The 21,870-nt window shown below is 44.7% G+C and overlaps 1 protein-coding gene across 2 annotated transcripts in view; it reads right to left on the reverse strand.

Annotated features, from left to right (window-relative positions):
• BCORL1 (BCL6 corepressor like 1) overlaps nt 1-21,870 on the reverse strand; it is a 63,317-nt gene that overhangs the window by 14,087 nt on the left and 27,360 nt on the right. For both annotated transcript variants that reach the window (XM_060756338.2, XM_067471529.1), the window contains exons 2-7: nt 14,376-14,508; nt 12,576-12,666; nt 9,011-11,428; nt 6,454-6,586; nt 3,026-3,106; nt 2,458-2,922 (exon numbers count right to left, since the gene is read on the reverse strand). In XM_060756338.2, the coding sequence (XP_060612321.2) occupies nt 2,458-2,922; nt 3,026-3,106; nt 6,454-6,586; nt 9,011-11,428; nt 12,576-12,666; nt 14,376-14,461 (3,274 nt within the window). In that variant the 5' untranslated portion in view covers nt 14,462-14,508. The remainder of the gene's footprint in view (nt 1-2,457; nt 2,923-3,025; nt 3,107-6,453; nt 6,587-9,010; nt 11,429-12,575; nt 12,667-14,375; nt 14,509-21,870) is intronic.

The following is a 21,870-nucleotide window of genomic DNA, read 5'->3' on the forward strand; positions in this document are numbered from 1 at the left end:
TGCATGTTTTCGAAATGCTAGGTTGGAAGAAGCTGGGGCTAACAGCGGGAACTCACCCTGCTCCCTGGATTCTAACCGCCAACCTTTTGGTCAGCAAGTTCAGCAGCTCAGCGGTTTAACCTGCTGCATCACCAAAGCACCTGATACTCTCCAAAATCAGTCAAGGAGGGCAAAGAGGTCTATTATACGCATTTCCTACTCTTTTCTATAGTTAATATGCCAGCCAGAGACCACACAGTGCCAAGTTTCCAGCACTGGAAATCAATGGACTGATGTGTTTGATAAGCCTATAATTTGGGCTTTTGTTTGTTCTAAGCAGGCCAGGAAAACCAACACTATCACGAAATCTCTTCACCTGCCAGGCTGTGAATTATATCATATAGAACAGCATTTCTCAACTTGGGGGTCGCAAGGGGGGTGTCAGAGGGGTTGCCAAAGACCATCAGAAAACACAGTATTTTCTGTTGGTCTTGGAGATTCTGTGTGGGAAGTTTTGGCCAATTCTATCATTGGTGCAGTTCAGAATGATCTTTGATTGTAGGTGAACTACAAACCCCAGCAACCACAACTCCCAAATGTCAAGGTCTATTTCCCCCAAACTCCACCATATGGGCAAATTGAGTATTCATGCCAAGTTTGGTCCAGATCCCTCATTGTTTGAGTCCACAGTGCTCTCTGGATGTAGGTGAACTACAACTCCAAAACTCAAGGTCAATGCTCACCGAACCCTTCCAGTATTTTCTGTTGGTTGTGGGAGTTCTGTGTGCCAAGTTTGGTTCAATTCCATCTTTGGTGGAGTTCAGAATGGTCTTTGATTGTCGGTGAACTATAAATCCCAGCAACTACAACTCCCAAATGACAAAATCAATTGCCCCTAATCCCACCAATATTCAAATTGGGGCGTATTGGGTATTTGTTCCAAATTGTTCATGCCCAGTGTTTATTTTTTAAATTTTAAACTATTACATTTGGCCCAGCCATAGGTTTTTAAATCCTTGTGTGTTATTGATTATATGTGATTTATATTAATTGTATTGTATTGTATTGTTTTTGTTTATTGCTTTCCTGATTTAGTGATGTGCTGTTGAGCTTGGCCTCATGTAAGCCACTCTGAATTCCTTGGGGCGATGGTGGTGGGGTATAAATAAAGAAGTTGTTGTTGTTATTATTATTATTGTTGTTGTTATTATTATTGGGTCCAGTGAATGAAAATACATCCTGCCTATCAGATATTTACATTACGATTCATAACACCAGCAAAATTACAGTTATGAAGTAGCAACAAAAATAATTTTATGGTTGGGGGTCACCGCAACATGTATTAAGGGGTCGTGGCATTAAGGTTGAGAAACACTGATATAGATCTTATTATTATTATTATTGGGTCCAGTGAATGAAAATACATCCTGCCTATCAGAAATTTACATTACGATTCATAACAGCAGCAAAATTACAGTTGTGAAGTAGCAACTAAAATAATGTTATGGTTGGGGGTCACCGCAACATGTATTAAGGGGTCATGGCATTAAGAAGGTTGAGAAACACTGATATAGATCTTATTATTATTATTATTATTATTATTATTGGGTCCAATGAATGAAAATACATCCTGCATATGAGATATTTACATTACGATTCACAACAGCAGCAAAATTACAGTTATGAAGTAGCAACAAAAATAATTTTATGGTTGGGGGTCACCGCAACATGTATTAAGGGGTCGCGGCATTGAGAAGGTTGAGAAACACTGATATAGAACTTATTATTATTATTATTATTATTGGGTCCAGTGAATGAAAATACATCCTGCCTATCAGATATTTACATTACGATTCATAACAGCAGCAAAATTACAGTTGTGCAGTAGCAACTAAAATAATGTTGTGGTTGGGGGTCACCACAACATGTATTAAGGGGTCGCGGCATTAAGAAGGTTGAGAAACACTGATATAGATATTATTATTATTATTATTATTATTATTATTATTATTATTATTATTGGGTCCAGTGAATGAAAATACATCCTGCCTATCAGATATTTACATTACGATTTATAACAGCAGCAAAATTAGTTAGCAACAAAAATAATTTTATGGTTGGGGGTCACCGCAACATGTATTAAGGGGTCGCGGCATTGGGAAGGTTGAGAAACACTGATATAGAACTTATTATTATTATTATTATTATTATTATTATTATTATTATTGGGTCCAGTGAATGAAAATACATCCTGCATATCAGATATTTACATTACGATTCACAACAGCAGCAAAATTAGTTATGAAGTAGCAACAAAAATAATTTTATGGTTGGGGGTCACCGCAACATGTATTAAGGGGTCGCGGCATTGGGAAGGTTGAGAAACACTGATATAGAAAGAAGGCTGCCAGAAAGATCAACAGTGCAGAGGTTAAGCCAAAAGACTCGTGCTCCACCCCGCCTTCCCCTTCTCGTTACCTGCTTTTGATTTCCGCCGCTTGTGGCAGCAGCTGGTGTGCTCTTCTTTCTCCCGCTCGATCAAGTACTCTCCGGTCTGGTACTTCCAGCTCTTCTGCCGCCGCCTTTTCTTCCTTTTGACGTGGCCGGCCTCCTCCTCCTCCTCTTCCTCCTCCTCTTTGCAGCCCCACAGTTGCCTCGCAGCGTCTTCTTGCCACAGAGAGTCCCTGCTTTTGCTGAGGGGGAAGGAGCCCCTTTCCGACCGGTCCCGCTGCCTGTCTCTGCAGCTCTGGTGAGCAGAGAGGCGGTGGGACTTCCTCAGTCGGTGATGCTTGGAGGAGAGCCCTATCTCTTCCTCGTCACTGTCCTCGTCACTGTCTTCCTCCTCCTCCATTTCCTCTTCTTCCTCATCCAGCATGGGCATGATTTCCTGCCCGGCAGCATCACAGTCCCCTAACACACTGCCTGAGGATCCCCCTATGCTCCCTGCAGGAAAAAGCATGAGAGAATGAGCATATATATACACACTTACTCAAGGGAAGGCTCGGGGTTCGATCAGCCCAGGAATCCCACTTGCTCAACCACTAACCTGACTGGCTGCGGGTCCGGCTGTTCAGCACAACCGGGATGAAGTCCCGGAAATTGTTCTTCGCCTTCTTCTCGGCGTAACCTGGGAATGGGTCAAAGAAACAGAGTGAGACATCTCTGAAAACCAAACCCAGCTCCCAAAAGACACAACTATCGACTCAGGAAATCGTTTCGCACAGACTCCAGCTCCCAGAAGAAAAATTTAAGTATCCAGCAGTGAGTCTGTCAAAGCCAAAGGGAAGTGGTTCTCAAACTTTTCCTCCTCAATGCAAGGGGGAAAGGTTTGCCACAGATGCAGGCGAAACTGCTTCTAAAACATGGCCATACAGCCCGAAAAACCTACAACAGTGGGTTGTTGTAGGTTTTTTCGGGCTATATGGCCATATTCTAGCAGCATTTTCTCCTGACGTTTCGCCTGAGGTCACTACCTCTGAGGATGCTTGCCATAGATGCAGGCGAAATGTCAGGAGAGAATGCCTCTAGAACGTGGCCATATAGCCCGAAAAAACCTGCAACAACCCAGTGATTCCGGCCATGAAAGCCTTCGACAATAGAAACCTACAACAACCCAAGTTAAAGTATGCTCCCAGTCTTGGCAGGCCATCTAATAAACATTTCTGCAAAGCACAGCACATTTAATTTGTGAATGCGGCAATTAATCGCTTTGATTAGCATTGAAAAGCCTTGCAGCTTCAAGGCCTGGCTGATTCCTGCCTGGGGGAATCCTTTGTTGGGAAGTGTTAGCTGGCCCTAATTGTTTCATGTCTGGAATTCCTCTGTTGTTCTTTATTTGCTATCCTGATTTTAAAGTTTTTTTAAAAAAATACTGGTAGCCAGAATTTGTTTATTTGTTTAACACCTCCCAACAAAAGATTTCCCCAAGAAGGAATCAGGCAGTATTTGAAGTTGCAATGCCATTCAGTGCTAATCAATTGAAGCATTCACACTTGCCTCTAACAGACAAGAACTGTTTCTCCCATCCTGGACATTATTCCACAGATATATAAACCTCACTTGCTTAGTTTCCAACAGACCTCACAACCTCAGAGAATGTCTGCCATAGATGTGGGTGAAACATCAGGAGAGCATGCTTCTAGAACATGGCCAGACAGCCTGGAAAACTCACAGCAACCCAGTGATTCCGGCCATGAAAGCCGTCGTCAACTCTCATAGTTCAAACATCAACTCCATGGGTCCATTGCTTTGAGCCATTAGTTAAAATGGTGTCAAACTACATTTAAATTAACAGTGTAGATGCTCCCTTAAACTGAATAATAAAAAGGCAAGTATAATGTATTGCTGAAGGCTTACATGGTCAGAATCACTGGGTTGCTCTACATTTTTTGGGCTGTATGGCAAGGTTCCAGAAGCATTCTCTCCTGACATTTCACCCACATCTACGGCAGGCATCCCCAGAGATTTTGAGGATCTCACAACCTTTGAGGATGTCTGCCATAGATGCAGGCGAAACGTCAGGAGAGAATGCTTCTAGAATCTGGCCATATAGCCCAAAAAACTTACAACAATCCAAGGTATTGATAGATATTAAATGCAGCTTGACACCATTTTAACTAATGGCTCAATGCTATGGACCCATGGGAGTTGAAGTTTGAACTATCACAGTTGACAAAGGCTTTCATGGCCGGAATCACTGGGCTGTTTTAAGTTTTTCAGGAGATAATGCTTCTGGAACATGGCTATATAGCCAAAAAAAACTTATAACAACCCAGGGCAGGTATAGATATTTAAAACTATTAAAATCTAAGCTACCTATAAATCAATTCAGAACTAGAAAAAAACAAACAAACCAAAGCAATAAAATCTACTAAATAGTGGCGTAGTGCACCGAACATTTAGTATACCTTTAAAAACTGGCATTAAACACTCAGAAAATTAAGCTATAGTCATCCGCAGAAGTGCCAATCAGTAATTTGGGGGGCTTTGCTGCTATTATTTATGTATGTATTTATTTACAACATTTATATTCCACCCTTCTCACCCTAAAGGGGGCTCAGAGCGGCTTACAAGTAAAATGTAAATACAATATATTATATTATTTCCATAGCATTATACTGTAATATTATTAGTAATATTACATGTAATACAAAATATATAATTATAATATCATATTATTATTATTATTATTATTAGTAGTAGTAGTAGTAGTAGTAGTATAATATTTTATTACATTATATTATCATCAATGTTATATGTATATACAATATATTATATTATTATTAGCTGATGTACAAGAAAACTGAAAAAGGCTTTGCTTCTCACCCCGAAGGGGGCTCAGAGCGGCTTACAAGTAAAATGTAAATACAATATATTATATTATTACCATAGCATTATACTGTAATATTATTAGTAATATTACATGTAATATAAAATATATAATTATAATATTATATTATTATTATTATTATTATTAGTAGTAGTAGTAGTAGTAGTAGTATATTTTAGTATATTATATTATCATCAATATTATATGTATATACAATATATTATATTATTATTAGCTGATGTACAAGAAAACTGAAAAAGGCTTTGCTTCTCACACCGAAGGGGGCTCAGAGCGGCTTACAAGTAAAACGTAAATACAATATATTATATTATTACCATAGCATTATACCGTAATATTATTAGTAATATTACATGTAATATAAAATATATAATTATAATATCATATTATTATTATTAGTAGTAGTAGTAGTATATTTTATTACATTATAATATTATCAATATTATATTTATATACAATATATTATTATATTATTATTAGATGATGTAGGAGCCCCCGATGGCGCAGTGGGTTAAAACCCTGTGCTGGCAGGACTGAAGACTGACAGGTAACAGGTTCGAATCCGGGGAGAGCACGGATGAGCTCCCTCTATCAGCTCCAGCTCCTCATGCGGGGAAATGAGAGAAGCCTCCCACAAGGATGGTAACACATCAAAACATCCTGGCATCCCCTGGGCAACGTCCTTGCAGATGGCCAATTCTCTCACACCAGAAGTGACTTGCAGTTTCTCAAGTCGCTCCTGACACGACCAATAATAATAATAATAATAATAATAATAATAATAATAATTAGCTGATGTACAAGAAAACCGAAAAAGGCTTTGCTTCTATTCTGAGCAATCTGACTAGAATGCTCCTTGCACATTTTTATTTTGACCTGTAAAACATCATAGGAACAAGGTTCTTGTTTATTTTTAATTTACACGCCTTGAGTAAGAAAGTGAAAAGATCCCAGTCCACAGCCAAGGACTGTTTCTGGAGCTGGTAATGAAGATCCCAAAAAAAGACAGAGAAAGCAAGGAAAAGATCCCTGCTCACATCTACCGAAGGTGTCCATTCGGTCGGCACAAAGAGGCCCGTGGGAAAGGGGAGGGGGCTGAAGCCCTGGCCCCAGCTGTCGCTCAATACCTTCTTCGTAACGATATCCTGGAGATGTTTTCCGCCGCTTGCGCTTGGCGCGGAGACTGCCCCGGTCTTTTGTGGAGCCCGAGCGGCCCTCCCTTTTGCTCGTCTCATGGAGGTCCCCATGGTGCTTCCGCCACTGCAAAGGGAGGGGACAGCACACAACAACTGTGAGCGCATTAGACCAAGGATTGGCAAACTTTGGCCTTCCCGCCAGGTGTTTTGGACTTCAACTCCCACCATTCCTGGCCTCAGGCCCTTTCCTTTTCCCCCTCAGCCGCTTAAGCGGCTGAGGGGGGAAAGGAAGGGGCCTGAGGCCAGGAATGGTGGGAGTTGATGTCCAAAACACCTGGCGGGAAGGCCAAAGTTTGCCCATTCCTGTTGTAAACTTTGCATATTTATCCCACGACTCCCTAATTTATTTATTTATTTGGTAGTTTTGTATACCGGTCTTCTCACCTCTATTCGAGGGACTCGGGCCGGTTTCCAATATTACAGACCGTCATTAAAACATCATATTTCTAAATCACACTAAAACATTGAAACAATTAAAATGGCAAAAATACATTCATATGATTACAGTGGTCAGTCGTCATTAAAGTCATTATTCGTCGCCATCCATCCATATCACAGGATCATGGCTCATTCGTTGAATGCCAATCCCAAAAGCCAGGTTTTCACCTGTTTCCTGAACGTTAAGATCGAAGGGACAGTTCTGATCTCCAGTAGAAGGGAGTTCCAGAGTCGAGGGGCCACCACCGAGAAGGCCCTGTCTCTCGTCCCCACCAGCCGCGCCTGTGAGGCCGGTGGGATCGAGAGCAGGGCCCCTCCAGACGATCTTAGCAATCTTGATGGCTCATAGGGGAGGATACGTTCGGACAGGTAAATTGGGCCGGAGTCACAAAGCCAAGTAAGTGCAGGAAATAAATATACCAGAGTACACCAGCAATTGAAACTAAATGGGAACTCATCAGACTCACAAAAAGTCTGCTTAATATACCTTTTCCCAACCTGGTGTTCGCTAGAATACATTGCATTATAACGCTCTTTGTCATCAACCATTATTGTCATGCAAATATAACATGCAAAGAGGCTCGGCTTTCCCAAGATAAGAAGAAAAATACAGGGACACCCTGAAAAGGGGCCTCCCCTGACTACCACCCAACCACAAAAGGCAGGGATTACCCTCATATGGCAAAAGCTTAGCGAGCTGGGCACACTGCCATGGGGAAAAGACAGCTCAAGAGATATCTGCCCACAATACGACGTGCGGCTTTAGGAAATGGTCGCAACTAGGCCTGCCCTCGGGGTCAGGTTGTGGTTTCTAGAGGGCAGAGACTCAACCTGGGACTGTGGTGAGCACTAGAGTGGATCAGAACCCTTTGTGGCACATGAAATACAACTATGTGCCTTTCGGTGCGTGTGGTATCTCAAAATACAGCCTCTTGGACTCAAGACAACACCTGCAAGAGAGCCTCGTGCACTCCTCTTCCAAGACAACACCTGCCATTTTTTGCATAGCGGAGGCCTGAGATGCATAGGGTCACAGCCTGTGTTGGATGGGGTCACACTCCCCCTGAAGACATAGGTTCTCAGTCTGGGTATGATCCTGGACTCATCGCTGAGCCTGGAACCCCAGGTCTCGGCGGTGACCAGGGGAGCATTCGCACAGTTAAAGCTTGTGCGCCAGCTGCGCCCGTACCTTGGGAAGTCTGACTTGGCTATGGTAGTCCACACTCTTGTTACATCTCGTATAGACTACTGCAATGCTCTCTACGTGGGGTTGCCTTTGAAGACCGTCCGGAAGTTTCAATTGGTCCAACTGACGGCAGCCAGGTTACTAACGGGAGCATCTCTCAGGGAGCATACAACTATAAAGCCCTATAAAACCCTAAATGGTTCTGGCCCAACTTACCTGTCCAAACAAATCTCCCTGTACAAACCTGTGAGGACCTTAAGATCGTCTGGAGAGGTCCTGCTCTCAGTCCTGCCATCATCACAAGTACGGCTGGCAGGGACGAGATCCCTGATATAAATTCTATATTTCCACAGCTCACACACTACCCCTAAATCTGACCAGAATGCATAGAGGAATAATCTGCATTTTGAAAATGCAAATAAAAATGTCATACTTGGCACCTTTTCATAGAGATTTCCCATGGATTAGTTTCATGAGCAGGAGGTGCCCAAGAAAAGACAAAAACTACATCAAAAACAGTCAAATATGATACTAACGTTAACAAACAGCAGTTATAACAACTGTAGCCTCATGCACTTGCCATGAGGTAGTTGTGACACAATCAGGTAAGGTATACCCCCAAATATTCCCAAATATTGCTATTAGGGCCATGAGAAAATCTCTTTGCTTGCAATGCTGAAAGAACCACCAAGGAACAGTGATCAGCATTCCCAATTAGTTGCTAGGAATCAATCCTTTTATCTGCTTTCAGGTGTCAGTTCTATTCCAACTGCTCTCGGCGATATCACTCAGCAAGGAACTAGTGCAGACGGAGGGTCCCCAATCCCACTCTGAAGCTGTTCCAGCAACTGCTGTGTCCCTTACCTTGCGGCTGTGCTGGCTCTGGCTGTCCGACTTGCAGGACGCCACCGATTCGTTGCCCATTCGGCACTTTGACTTCTTGTGGGCCTGACGGTCCGGTCCCTCGTGCTGACGGTTGGGCTTGCAGGGGAAGCCGCCTTCCACTTTGATGTGGGCCACCCCTTTGACCTTTGCCTTCTCGTGGGGGTCTCGTGGGGAGCCGCCAGAGTGCAGGCAAGTGCCGGAGGGAAACGAGATTTCTGGCTCCACCGGCTCCTTCTTTACCCGGCTCAGGTCTACCTGAAACACCGAGGGAGAGGTTTCTGTTTTCGGCTGGCTCCGGGGGAGCTCGCACCTCCGATCCTTGCGCTGGCTCTCAGCGGGGGGTGCTGATTCGGAGGCGGTTCGCACATTTGGCTGGTTGGCCAGGGGCAAGCCATGGGCCAAGTAGGCAGTCAGAAATTGATTCTTAGGTTTAGTGTCCGTGGTGCGTTTGTGCCTGCAGCCTTCTTGGGGTGCTTCAGCCTGTGGGGCGGCTTCAGCGACAGAGTCGGATGCCGCTCTCTCAGACTCACAGTTTGGGGCCACGCCTTTAGAGCCCCGGGCATCTGGGAGGCTGGTCTGAAGAGCCGGCGAGACGCACAAAGGGCTGGCTGCATTGGGCAAGGCCACCTTGCAGTCCTTGCCCTGAGTGGGGGCTTCAGGGGGCTTCTGCACCACTTGCGCAGGCTCAGCAGGCTGGACCGCAGGGAAGGTGGCTGGCTCACTAGCGCTGGCTGGCTTTGTAAGTCCAACGGGGTTCAGGGGCAGCTGCCCAGCTGCCGAGATACCGATGGAAAGGAGAGGCCCTGGCTGGAAGTGGGACCACCCGACAGGCAGGAGATGAGGGGTGGCAGGCCTCCCTTTGACCGAACTTCGAGAGAAAAGGTTGCCCTGGCTGGGGCTCCAAAGGGGCAGCTCCTTGGCTGGGCGCAAGACGGGCCCCGCAGTGCCTCGGCTAGGGAGCGGCTGCTTTGGAGGATCCGGCTGCCCCTCTCCAGTGCCCTTCTTCCCAGGTGGCGGCGGCACAATATTGCGAGGCTCCCCCTGATCAATAATGGAAATCACTTCCTGCTTGGGAAGATGGTGCGGGTCCTTGTTAAAGGTGACACCACCGGAATCCTTGCCCAGCAAGACGGAGGCGGGCACTGGGTTGGCCACCCCGACGTAGGTGCCTGGGATGGCGCTGATGAGGGTGGTGGAGCTCTTCACCCAGGGGCCCTGCTCCCCGTTGCGCAGGAACTCCGGGAAGATGACAAAGGGCGAGGCGGTGCCCGGGTTTCCCACAGCTTGAGCCAACCGCTGGGATTTCGGGAGGGCCGTGGCCAGGAGCGCTTTGCCGCTGGCGTGCACTGGGGTCAGCACAGGCATGGGGGGCGTCTTGCGCTGGCTGGGGGGAGGGAGTTTCTGCCGATTGGACTTGGAGGAGAGGTCGAGGGGCATCTCGCTGCATTCCGGGGAGGCCACCATCTCACGCTCCAGCTGTGGAGGGGATTTCAGAGGGGAGATGGAGGCCAGCAAACCTGAGGCAAGTTGCTCCGGGGCGGCTGAGGCCCTGGCAAGCACAGCGTTGGCCCCCGACAAGGGGATGGCCGTGGCACAGGATGACACCACCAGAGCAGGAGTGCTGGGAGAAAGATCCGAACCATTGGTGGGAAGGGAGGGGGCTGGGGGCGCAGGAGTGCTATTCTCTCCCGACGCCGAAGGGCAGCTCAACTGACTCGCCTCCACAGAAACTGTTTTGGGATCGGCAGCCATGGGCCTGGACACAGAGAAGGCATACGGAAAAGGACGCAGTTCGGAGGGGGTAAGGAGACCAGGAAGACAAGCGTCCTGCTGGAAGGAGGGTAAGACGGGCAAGGCGAGGGTGGAGGAGACCCCAAGTGTATTTGGAAGTGGTGGGAGGTAAACCACAGGCTGGCTGGGGGTGAGGACTGCTCCCGGGGGGAAAGAAAGGGCCATTTTTTGCATAGCGGAGGCCTGAGATGCTGAGAAGCAGACACTTTTCAAGGTGATGGTGGCTGGGACAGAGGCCAAGGTGTTGCCGCTGCTGCTGGCGGTTGGGGCAGCAGTGGAAGCAGTCAGGATTACGCCAACGGCTGGGCTGCTCTTCTCTTTGCCCGTCTGCTCGCTCTCCGGAGCCTTCGGGCAAGCGGGGGGAACGTCCGCCGCCTCCTTAGCAGAAGGCCACATACAGTCTGGGCTGCTGTTCTCCGGCTTTGCAGGTTCAGCCTCTTGAACTTCATCTGGCTTGGCATCGCTGCCCTTCAAGGCCTTCTTAGCACAGTCTGCTCCGCGGGACTGCTCTTCAAGCTTGGGCCCAAATTGCTCCTCCACGATGCCTTCAGCCTCAAATCCCTGGCTGCTGCTGCTGCCGCTACCCGAAACTGCTGTGAGCTCCACCTGCAACAGCACAGAACAGAGTAAGGGAACACTCGATAACTTGGGCATAAGGGTTCCAGATCTGGTTGGGGTGGAAGGGCTTTGGAGCTCCAACCTTAACATTTAAACTGGTGAGAATAAACCAGAGACATTGTATATGCAAAGCAAACACCTTGCTACTAAGGTTAGATCAACACTGCCATATGATCTAGTTCAATGGAGTTAATCTGCATTCTGAAACTAGATTACATGGCAGTGTAGATCGATCCTAAGATACAGAAAATAGACAGCTATGTTGGGTGAGTGGGCTTATTAATGAAGTTACACAGGAACTTCACACTAAAGCTTCTCACACTGAAGGTCTCTCTCACCAAAGCTTTTTCACACCAGGCCTTCTAACTCTGAGGCCTACTCATACTGAAACCTGCTAACACTGAGGCCTCTCTCAGACTGAGGCCTCTCTCAAACCAAAGCCTCTTCATACTGAGGGCAACTAACACTGAGGCATACTAAGCTACATTACATAAGCTACCGGCACATCCACGTATATTGAACTGCAGCTTTTGCTGAGCCATTACATCCATTTAACTTCCTCTCACTGAAGCTTCCCACACATGGCCTACTCACACCATGGTCTACTAACACACTGAGGCCTCTCTCACACTGAGGAAAACTAACACAAAGGCCTACTAAGCTACAGGCACACCTGCTTATATAGAACTACAGCTTTTGCTGAGCCATTTCATCCATTTAACCCTTTCAGTGCTTGACTCACATTTTTGTAATTCAAAATACCTAGTTAATTTTGAATATTTCTGACAAGCTACTGATCAGAGCTTGGGAAAGTTACTTTTTTATTTGCAGTATTTGGATACCGCCCTTCTCAACCCCAAAGGGAACTCAGGGCAGTTCACAGTTTTTTTGGCATATAGCTGGAAACTCTCATAGCATGACATGCATTTGCAATCCAGTCCAATCCGAACATCTTAACTTTTCTAAAGCCCAAGTATTGATGGACCAGCTTGTCCTCCACGGTTTGTCTAAGGCCCTTTTTAAAAAGGCATTGAAGTCATAGTCATTCTCACATTTTGCACCAGTGAATTCCTGACATTACTACTACAAAGTCAAGACTTGTTAACTTAGGGCTGCAACTGCTGGCTTTCCTCACCTTGGAAAAGCTGCTGCCGACACAGAATTCAGGGGAACCCAGATGCTGGGAGTTGCTGGTGCTGGATTCTTCATTAGAAAGTGGGGCTCTCCTGTTACAGAAAAAGAAGAGAGATACAGTGAGACTCCCAAATATTCTCTAAAACCAGAAAGAAATAGAGCTAGAACTGCCAACCCAAAATATGCACTCCCATCCTGTCTGTGGATAGCCTTCTGGCCTTTCTTGCCAACATGGCTTCACTAAGAGTGGGCAGAAATCTGTGATGGCCAAAGATGGTTCACAGACCATATCTTGCCAAGCCTTGTCCTAAAAGATGTGCAAACCAGGTGAAGTCTGCTTCACAAGAAGGGGCAAACACTCAAGGAAAGGGCAGCTTTGTGTTACATTCAAATCTGTGATAACAGTGAAGTGCATGAAAACAAGTCAAGAAGAATCAGAAAACAGAGTTGGGAGCAATATAACAGGAACCTTGTATTGCGATCAATTTGATCATGCTGGAAGAACAATCAACAACAACAAAAAATAACAGTATGGGAATCAAAATCAGTAGTTTGAAGCTGGCATGAGTACAAAGTACATGAAATTAACCTTCCACCCCCACCTGGGTTTAGGATTACAAGCGAAAACAACATTTCTCGCTATTTCAAAGGCCTAGCACAATTTCAGTATTAAAAGCTGGCATTTTTGGAATTTGGAACTAGATAATCTTGATTATGTGGCAGTGTAGAAGTGAGACATCCGGTTCCAATCCCCCATCAATGTTGTTCCCTTCTACACTGCCATATAAAATCCAGATTATGTGCTTGGAACTGGATTATATGGCAGTGTAAACTCATATAATCCAGTTCAAACTGGATAATCTGGATTATATGGCAGTGTAGAAGGGGCCCAGGAAGTGAGAGATCCAGTTCCAATCCCTCATCAATGTTGGTCCCTTCTACACTGACATATAAAATCCAGATTATCTGCTTGGAACTGGATTATATGGCAGTGTAGACTCATATAATCCAGTTCAAAGCAGATAATGTGGATTATATGGTAGTGTAGAAGGGGCCCAGGAAGTGAGAGATCCAGTTCCAATCCCTCATCAATGTTGGTCCCTGCTACATTGCCATATAAAATCCAGATTATCTGCTTGGGATTATATGGCAGTGTAGACTCATATAATCCAGTTCAAACTGGATAATCTTGATTATATGGCTGTGTAGAAAGGGCCCAGGAAGTGAGAGATCCAGTTCCAATCCCCCATCAATGTTGGCCCCTTCTATAAAATCCAGATGATCTGCTTGGAACCTGATTATATGGTAATGTATACTCATGTAATCCAGTTCAAAGCAGATAATGTGGATTATCTGTTTTGATAATCTGGATTATATGGTAGTGTGGAATGGGCCTATGAGGCTCACTTGCTGACCATAGGCTGTCCCACTAAACCTTGCCTATTTCACGAGGCTGTTCTCAGGATATGTGCAAGTGTCAGAGAAAGAAATAAACAACAGACCAAACTAATCCTGAGAAAAGAAAAGGAAAAGTAGAATTAAGATGGCAATCATCATTTAAGTTCCAACAAATGACTTCATTTCAAATCACTGGAGCAAAGAACGTGAGTATTTTTTTAAATGGAGCATACTCCCTCCCAATTTCCATTTCAGAAAGTACCCAATAATCACTTTATTAGAAATACTTCCATACTGCTTTCTATCTGTACAAACCTAGAAGTAGTTAACAACAGCACCAGAAAACAATCTAGTAAACACTAGTGAGCACAGCTACAAACATAGCCTCTCCGCCACATCTCACCTCTCTTCGTTGAGGCCGCACATGCGAATCCGCTCAGTGCCGGTCCAGTTGTGCACGCCGCTGTAGAGCGGTGCAGCAGAGATCATGACAGCTGCTCAGCACCAAAAAGGCCTGGTCCAGCCAGGGGCTCCGCCTGCAAAAAACCAAACCACATGGCATTAGGCCCAGATCAAAGTCAGGCTGCCGATTTGTTTTTATGCAGGGCTTCCAAGGGACAGTTTGGACAAGTAAAAAGGAAAGGAGGGAAGCTAAGATGAGATGCTGCTATGTGCAAAGAATGGTCTGGATGCACAGCGAAGGCATAAACGCAAATGGTACAGCCAGACAGTGGAGCATGGACATCCTGCCCCCCTAAGATGCTGAGAGAAGTGTAGAAAAATCCAAAATTTAATTAGGATGAGGGGTGGGAATCCAGGAGATGGACTTTTTACAATATATAAGTTCGGAGGTTTGAATACATGGAGAACGCAGATGAGCTCCCCGTCAGCTCCAACTCCCCATGTGAGGACATGAGAGAAGTCTCCCACAAGGATGGTAACACTCCAAAACATCACTTGTAGGACACCACATTTGACTTCAAATCTGTGAGATGGGGTGACCTCCCGTCTGTCAACCCCAGCTTTTCATGCAGGGACATGAGAGAAGCCTCTCACAGAATGGTAAAACACCCAAGCATCCCCTGGACAACATCCTTGCAGAGGGCCAACTGTCTCACACCAAAAGCGAGTTGCAGTTTCTCAAGTTGCTCCTGACCCTATATACATATATATATATAGAGAGAGAGAGAGAGAGAGTAGCTGTCCCCTGCCATGCTTTCTGTGGCCCAGTCTGTGTATATGTGTTTTGTGTGTATATATACATGTATATGTGTGTTTGCGTATATATGTGTGCGTTGTAATGTATTTTTTTTGTTTTTTGGCTTTTTAAGTCCCTTCCGCTGTGTCTTTCAGTGTTTTCATGAGGGATGGTCACTTGTTGGCCTGATGGATGTATTGTGTCCAGATTTGGTGACCATTCGTCCAGTGGTTTTTGAATTATGTTAATCCCACAAACAAACATTACATTTTTATTTATATATACTAGCCATCCCCTGCTATGTATTGCTGTGGCCCAGTCTGTGTATATATGTTTTGTGTGTGTATATATATGTGTGTATATGTCTGTGTATTTGTGTATATGTGTGTTTGTGTATATATGTGATTTTGCGCATGTGTTGTAATGTATGTTTTTGTTGCTTGGCTTTTTAAGTCCCTTCTGCTGTGTTTTTCAGTGTTGTTATGAGTGATGGTCACTCGTTGGCCTGATAGGTGTATTGTGTCCAAATTTGGTGTCAATTCGTCCAGTGGTTTTTGAGTTATGTTAATCCCACATAGGAACATTACATTTTTATTTATATAGATGTGTTTTGTCTGTCTGTGTGTGTGTGTGCTGTTTTCTCTAGCTTCCTACTCCAGTGAAGCCTGGCAGCAAAAATTTGAAGGGGGAAAAAAACATGGCTCCCTGAACAGAATTGCAAGACATTGGCTGTCAATTTTTTGCTCTTGAGCCACTTTGCGAAGCGAGGCAGGGAATTCTGATCAAACCAAAGGGGGGAATACTATGGCATCTCATAAGCGGTAGAAAGCACAAGTACAATGCTGAGACGGAACTCAAAGCAGAAGTCAGTACAATGCAGTAAGAGCGCAGAAACTGAGAAACGAACCCCTCAGGATCGGAATCGCTCACTCAGTTGCTGGGCGACTCTGATCTTTCGCTCCAGCCCACCTTTGAGCAAGTGACCATCCCTGCCACTCCTGTATAAGTGTGAACTTTCCTCCGTACAAGGCATTCAAAGATTTTTTTTTCTGGTTCACGAGGGCTTGCAGATGTAACACTCTTTCTTACAGCTTGAAAGCTGCTCTAACGTTTTTGGATATGCAAAGCCACAAAGCCAAAAAGACACACCTTTGGGGCCGAGGGGGAAGGAGAGAAAAAGGGGAGGGGGTTGCCAAAGGAAGAGCAAGAGTATGAACGACGGCAGGATTCCCCGGGGCCCAAAAGGAAAGCCCAGCGCTGGGCGAGACGCCATATATTTCCCAAACGCGCTAGGAAAGACAGGGTCAGAGGCAGCGCGAAGGCCTCTTGAAGGATGCAGCAACAGAAATGCACATTGTTGAACGCATTCTTTTTTTTTTCCTCCTTCTTCCCAGGGAGGATGTGGGAAGCGAGCCAGAGGCATTCCCTGGGAATAGAGGGGAGAAAGGGGGAGAGGAAGAAATCCCTAACCACCAGAAAAATGGAGTTCAGAGATCCAGAAGTGTATGTGTGTGTGTGTGAAGGGAGGAGAATAACACAAGGGAAAGTTCCCTAGGAGGCTGTGCAGGGTTTCCTTCTGGGCAGGAGGGAGGTGCCAAGAAAGGAGAGAAGTCCACAAAGGAATCTGTCAAAGTGCCCTCAGCAAAGGTTCACGAGACAGACCATCCCAATGGCAGCATCTCCTACTTCCGGCTGGGACATGCGGGCCATAAAAACAGGAACACAAGGGAGTGGTAGGTAGCTCCTTCCATTCCCAAAATGTCCCCTTGCTCTTCCTCACCACGAAGCCATAACATGCAGCCAGCTTCTTGTGGGCTCTCTACAGGTCTACTTTTGCAAAGACAAGACACTGGGATGGTCCCTTAGCTACAGAAGCAGAAAGAAAGAGCTGCAGAACTGGACTAGACCTTATTGGACTGTATTTCCCATCAGCCCCAGTCAGTTCCAACATGGTCACAGGCACGCTGGTTGGGCAGATAGCGATTGCCCAACTCACTTGTAGGACACCACATTTGGGAAGTGTGCAGTATGTGTTTGTGGCACTTGCACAACCACATTCCAAGCAGCACTCTGAATAGCAATGCTGTCCCCCCACCTCTTCCAGGTGAGCAGAGATTTTCAGATTCCCAACAACAACAATGTATTTATAATAATAAATACATTGTTGTTGTTGGAAATCTGAAAATCTCTATTTATTTTGAGTATTTGTATCCTGCCCCTTCTCAACTCCCGGGGGGGGGGGGTCTCAGGGCGGCTTCCAATCAGCAGCAATGCCTCAATATATACATAATAAAACAAACAGTCAATAATTATAAATAGTTAAAATGTTGAAATAATACAATTAAAATCCACTAAGAATTACCACTCTGCCACCTGTGTTTTAGAGTTGGGGGAGATGTAATGAGAGCTTCATAAAAGAAGTACACATCCTCAAGGAAAAATATCTAAATCCATTGCAATAAGTATAGTGCAATTATAGATTTATTTTTAACCATATACTAAACTGCTGAGCTGCTGAAATTGCTGACCAATTCAAATCTGGGGGGCAGAGTGAGCTCCCACTGTTAGCCCCAGCTTCTGCCAACCTAGCAATTCAAAACATGCAAATGTGAGTAGATTAATAGGTACCGCTTCTACAGGATGGTAACAGCGCTCCATGCAGTCATGTTGGCCACATGACCTTGGAGGCATCTACGGACAACGCAAGCTCCTTGGGTTAGAAATGGAGATAAGCATCACCCTCCAGAGTCGGACTCGACCAAACTTAACCTTTACCTTAAAAAATACAAAAGGCCCCTGAAATTTGAACACTAGATAGAACTCAGCTGACACCAACAACATTACAGCATGTTCAGTAAGACTTTTTTTTAGGACTGAGAGAAAATCTCAGATTAGCCCTAAAAACACTGGTTGATCCCAAACGAATACCCTCTTTCCATGCCTAACCTGCCTCCCGAAACTCTCAGCATACCTGGGATCATTCATATCTATAATGCCCCGAAGGTCTTTCAGAAAAAGCAGGATGAAAACATAGTCAATACCAACAATTAAATAACCCTACAGTCTTTGACAAATTCAGCTAGCTAATGTATTTTGTAATGTTTGTGACCTGCTTTGAACAGTCTTCTGTGGCAAATGGGAATATAAACACAACAACAATGAATTAACTAGGTGTCATCCCAGGAAGGAGATCTCTCAGCCTTCATAGGCAGTTATTTCATTGAGAAACTGCTCTATGGAGTTCTTAGTCATGTTTAGTCTACGCTTGACATGTACGTTTATGGCATAGCCAGGGAAATTACAACATTGACATCCTAGTACATAATCATCTGAAATATGATGCACAGGACTATGCTTTTGTTTTGTTTTTTTGGCACTGATGTTTAGGAATTCGAAACTCTTAAATCAGGAAACAAACTTTACTAGGACTTAGAACTGAACACTGGGATTCCCGTCCTTAGTGGAAAAAATTCTGCATGAATCTTGTTTCATGCCCAACAAGTCTCCCTGGAGTGGATTCTCGGCTGGATTGTGGAGCCCAGCATTGAGCAAAGGAATGGGATGACTAGCTATTCTGCAAAGTTTGTACCTTGTTTACGAACGTTGCGCAATAATGAAAGAGGGAAAAAAAACTATTAATAGGGATACATTGGTCTGCTTTATGGAAGCATTAATCAACAGAATGGGCGGTTTCAACTGCAGTTGCGTTCTAAGGGCCCTTCCACACTGCCCTTTATCCCAGGATCTGATCCTAGATTATGTTTTAAACTGGAATATTGGAGTCCCCACTGCCAGATAACCTGAGATAAACAGATAAACTGGAATCAGATCCTGGGGGCAGTGTGGAAGATCTCGAAGTTCGGTACCTGCAAGGTTTTTTTTGAAGCCCTCACATGGATGGCTTGGCAGTCATGCGCCATTGTGCAACGTTTACTGCATTTTGCTGTTGTTCAGTCATTCAGTCGTCTCCGACTCTTCGTGACCTCATGGACCAGCCCACGCCAGTGCTCCCTGTCGGACGTCACCACCCCCAGCTCCTTCAAGGTCAAGCCAGTCACGTCAAGGATGCCATCCATCCATCTTGCCCTTGGTCGGCCCCTCTTCCTTTTTCCTTCCATTTCCCCCAGCATAATTGTCTTCTCTAGGCTTTGCTTTCTCCTCATGATGTGGCCAAAGTACTTCAACTTTGTCTCTAGTATCCTTCCCTCCAGTGAGCAGCCGGGCTTTATTTCCTGGAGGATGGACTGGTTGGATCTTCTCGCAGTCCAAGGCACTCTCAGCACTTTCCTCCAACACCACAGCTCAAAAGCGTCTATCTTCCTTCGCTCAGCCTTCCCTAAGGTCCAGCTCTCACATCCGTAGGTTACTACAGGGAATACCATGGCTTTGACTAGGCGGATCTTTGTTGCCAGTCTGATGTTTCTACTCTTTACTATTTTATCGAGACTGGACATTGCTCTCCTCCCAAGAAGGAAGCGTCTTCTGATTTCCTGGCCACAGTCTGCATCTGCAGTAATCTTTGCGCCTAGAAATACAAAGTCTGTCACGGCCTCCTACTGCATTTTAGCCTATTAATAAATGCTAGCATCTCTTCACCAGCTCTTACAACAGTATTCCTCAGTTATTAAGTATCTAAAACAGCATTTCTCAACCTGGGGGTCGGGACCCCTGGGGGTGGGGTGTTAGAGGGGTCGCCAAAGACCACCAGAAAAAAGTATTTTCTGCTGGTCATGAGGGATCTGTGTGGGAAGTTTGGTCCAATTCTATCATTGGTGGGGTTCAGAATGCTCTTTGATTGAAGGTGAACTATAAATCCCAGCAACTACAACTCCCCACCAATTCTATCGTTGGTGGCATTCAGAATGCTCTTTGATTGGAGGTGAATTATACATCCCAGCAACTACAACTCCCCACCAATTCTATCATTGGTGGGGTTCAGAATGCTCTTTGATTGAAGATGAGCTATAAATCCCAGCAACTACAACTCCCAAATGTCAAGGTCTATTTCCCTCAAACTCCACCACTGTTCACATTTGGGCATATTGAGTATTCGTGCCAAGTTTGGTCCAGATCCATCATTGTTTCAGTCCACAGTAAGTGAACTACAACTCCAAAATAATGCCCACCAAACCCATCCAGTATTTTCTGTTGGTCATGGGAGTTGTATGTTGCAAGATAGTTTCAGTTCCATCACTGGTGCAGTTCAGAATGCTCTTTGATTGTAGGTGAACTATAAATCTCAACAACTACAACTCCCAAATGACAAATCAACCTCCCCGCCCAACCCCACGAGTATTCAAATTGGAGTGTATCAGGTATTTGTGTCCAATTTGGTCCAGTCAATGAAAATACACCCTGCCTATCAGATATTTACATTACGATTCAAAACAGTAGCAAAATGACAGTTGTGAAGTAGCAACAAATATAATTTTATGGTTGGGGGTCACAACAACATGAGGAACTGTATTACGGGGTCATGACATTAGGAAGATTGAGAAACAGTTGCTATTATTATTATTATTATTATTATTATTATTATTAGGCATTTTGCATTAGTACTTCTTCCAATAATTATGTGAGATGTGTCAATATTATCATTCCCATAGTATCAGCAGAGTAAGGCTAGGCTTGAGGGGAAAAATGGCTTGAATAAAGGCAAAAATCATGCGTCTTTGATGTAGACTGCAACTCCCAGAAGCCCTAGCCACCTAGGTCAGTAATGGTGAAGACTGCTGGGAAATACAGCTGTGCAACATCTGGAGGTCTGCATGGTTCCAATCTTTTAGAAACATCCTTCTGAGATAGTCTTGCACAGACAAACTACAATGCAGAAGTAGGAACTGTGGAACCCTTTGGATGTTGCTGAACTACAACTCCCAACAGTCCCAGCCATAACAGCAATAACAGACAAATAAAGTAGAGTCTCGCTTATCCAACATAACCAGGCTGGGAGAACATTGGCTAAGCAAAAATGTTGGATAATAAGGAGGGATTAAGGAAAAGCCTATTAAACATAAATTAGGTTAGGGTTTTACAAATTAAGCACCAAAACATCATGTTTTACAACAAATCCACAGAAAAAGCAGTTCAATACACAGAAATGTTACGTAGTAATTACTGTATTTATGAATTTAGCACCAAAACATTGCAATGTATTGAAACAGCTGTGGATCCGGAGGCAGACTGTGTTGGATAATGCAGAATGTTGGATGAGCAAAGGCTGGATAATGATAATAATAATAATAATAATAATAATCTTTATTTACACCCCGCCACCATCTCCCCAATGGGGACTCGGAGCGGCTTACAGACAACAAATTACATCAAAAGAAAACCAAAACATAAACAACAAGCAACATCATCAAAATTACATTAAGAAGAAAAAAAACACATGAATACAATAACAAAATAACATTACAATAAACACAGTCACAGTAACAGTGGGAGGGCCACATGTACAGGATAAAATATTTAAAACAAAAACTCTAATGAGACAAAAAGAGGAGCAAGTTAAGGATAAGCGAGACTCTACTGTAATGGTAGGGTTCACATTATTATTATTATTAGTAGTAGTACTACTACTACTACTACTAGCCGTCCCCTGCCACGCGTTGCTGTGGCCCACATGGGGGTTCTGTGTGGGAGGTTTGGCCCAATTCTATCATTGGTGGGGTTCAGAATGGTCTGTGATTGTAGGTGA

The sequence above is a fragment of the Anolis sagrei genome, chromosome 10 (assembly GCF_037176765.1).
Source record: "Anolis sagrei isolate rAnoSag1 chromosome 10, rAnoSag1.mat, whole genome shotgun sequence".
Classification (NCBI taxonomy): Eukaryota; Metazoa; Chordata; class Lepidosauria; order Squamata; family Dactyloidae; genus Anolis; species Anolis sagrei.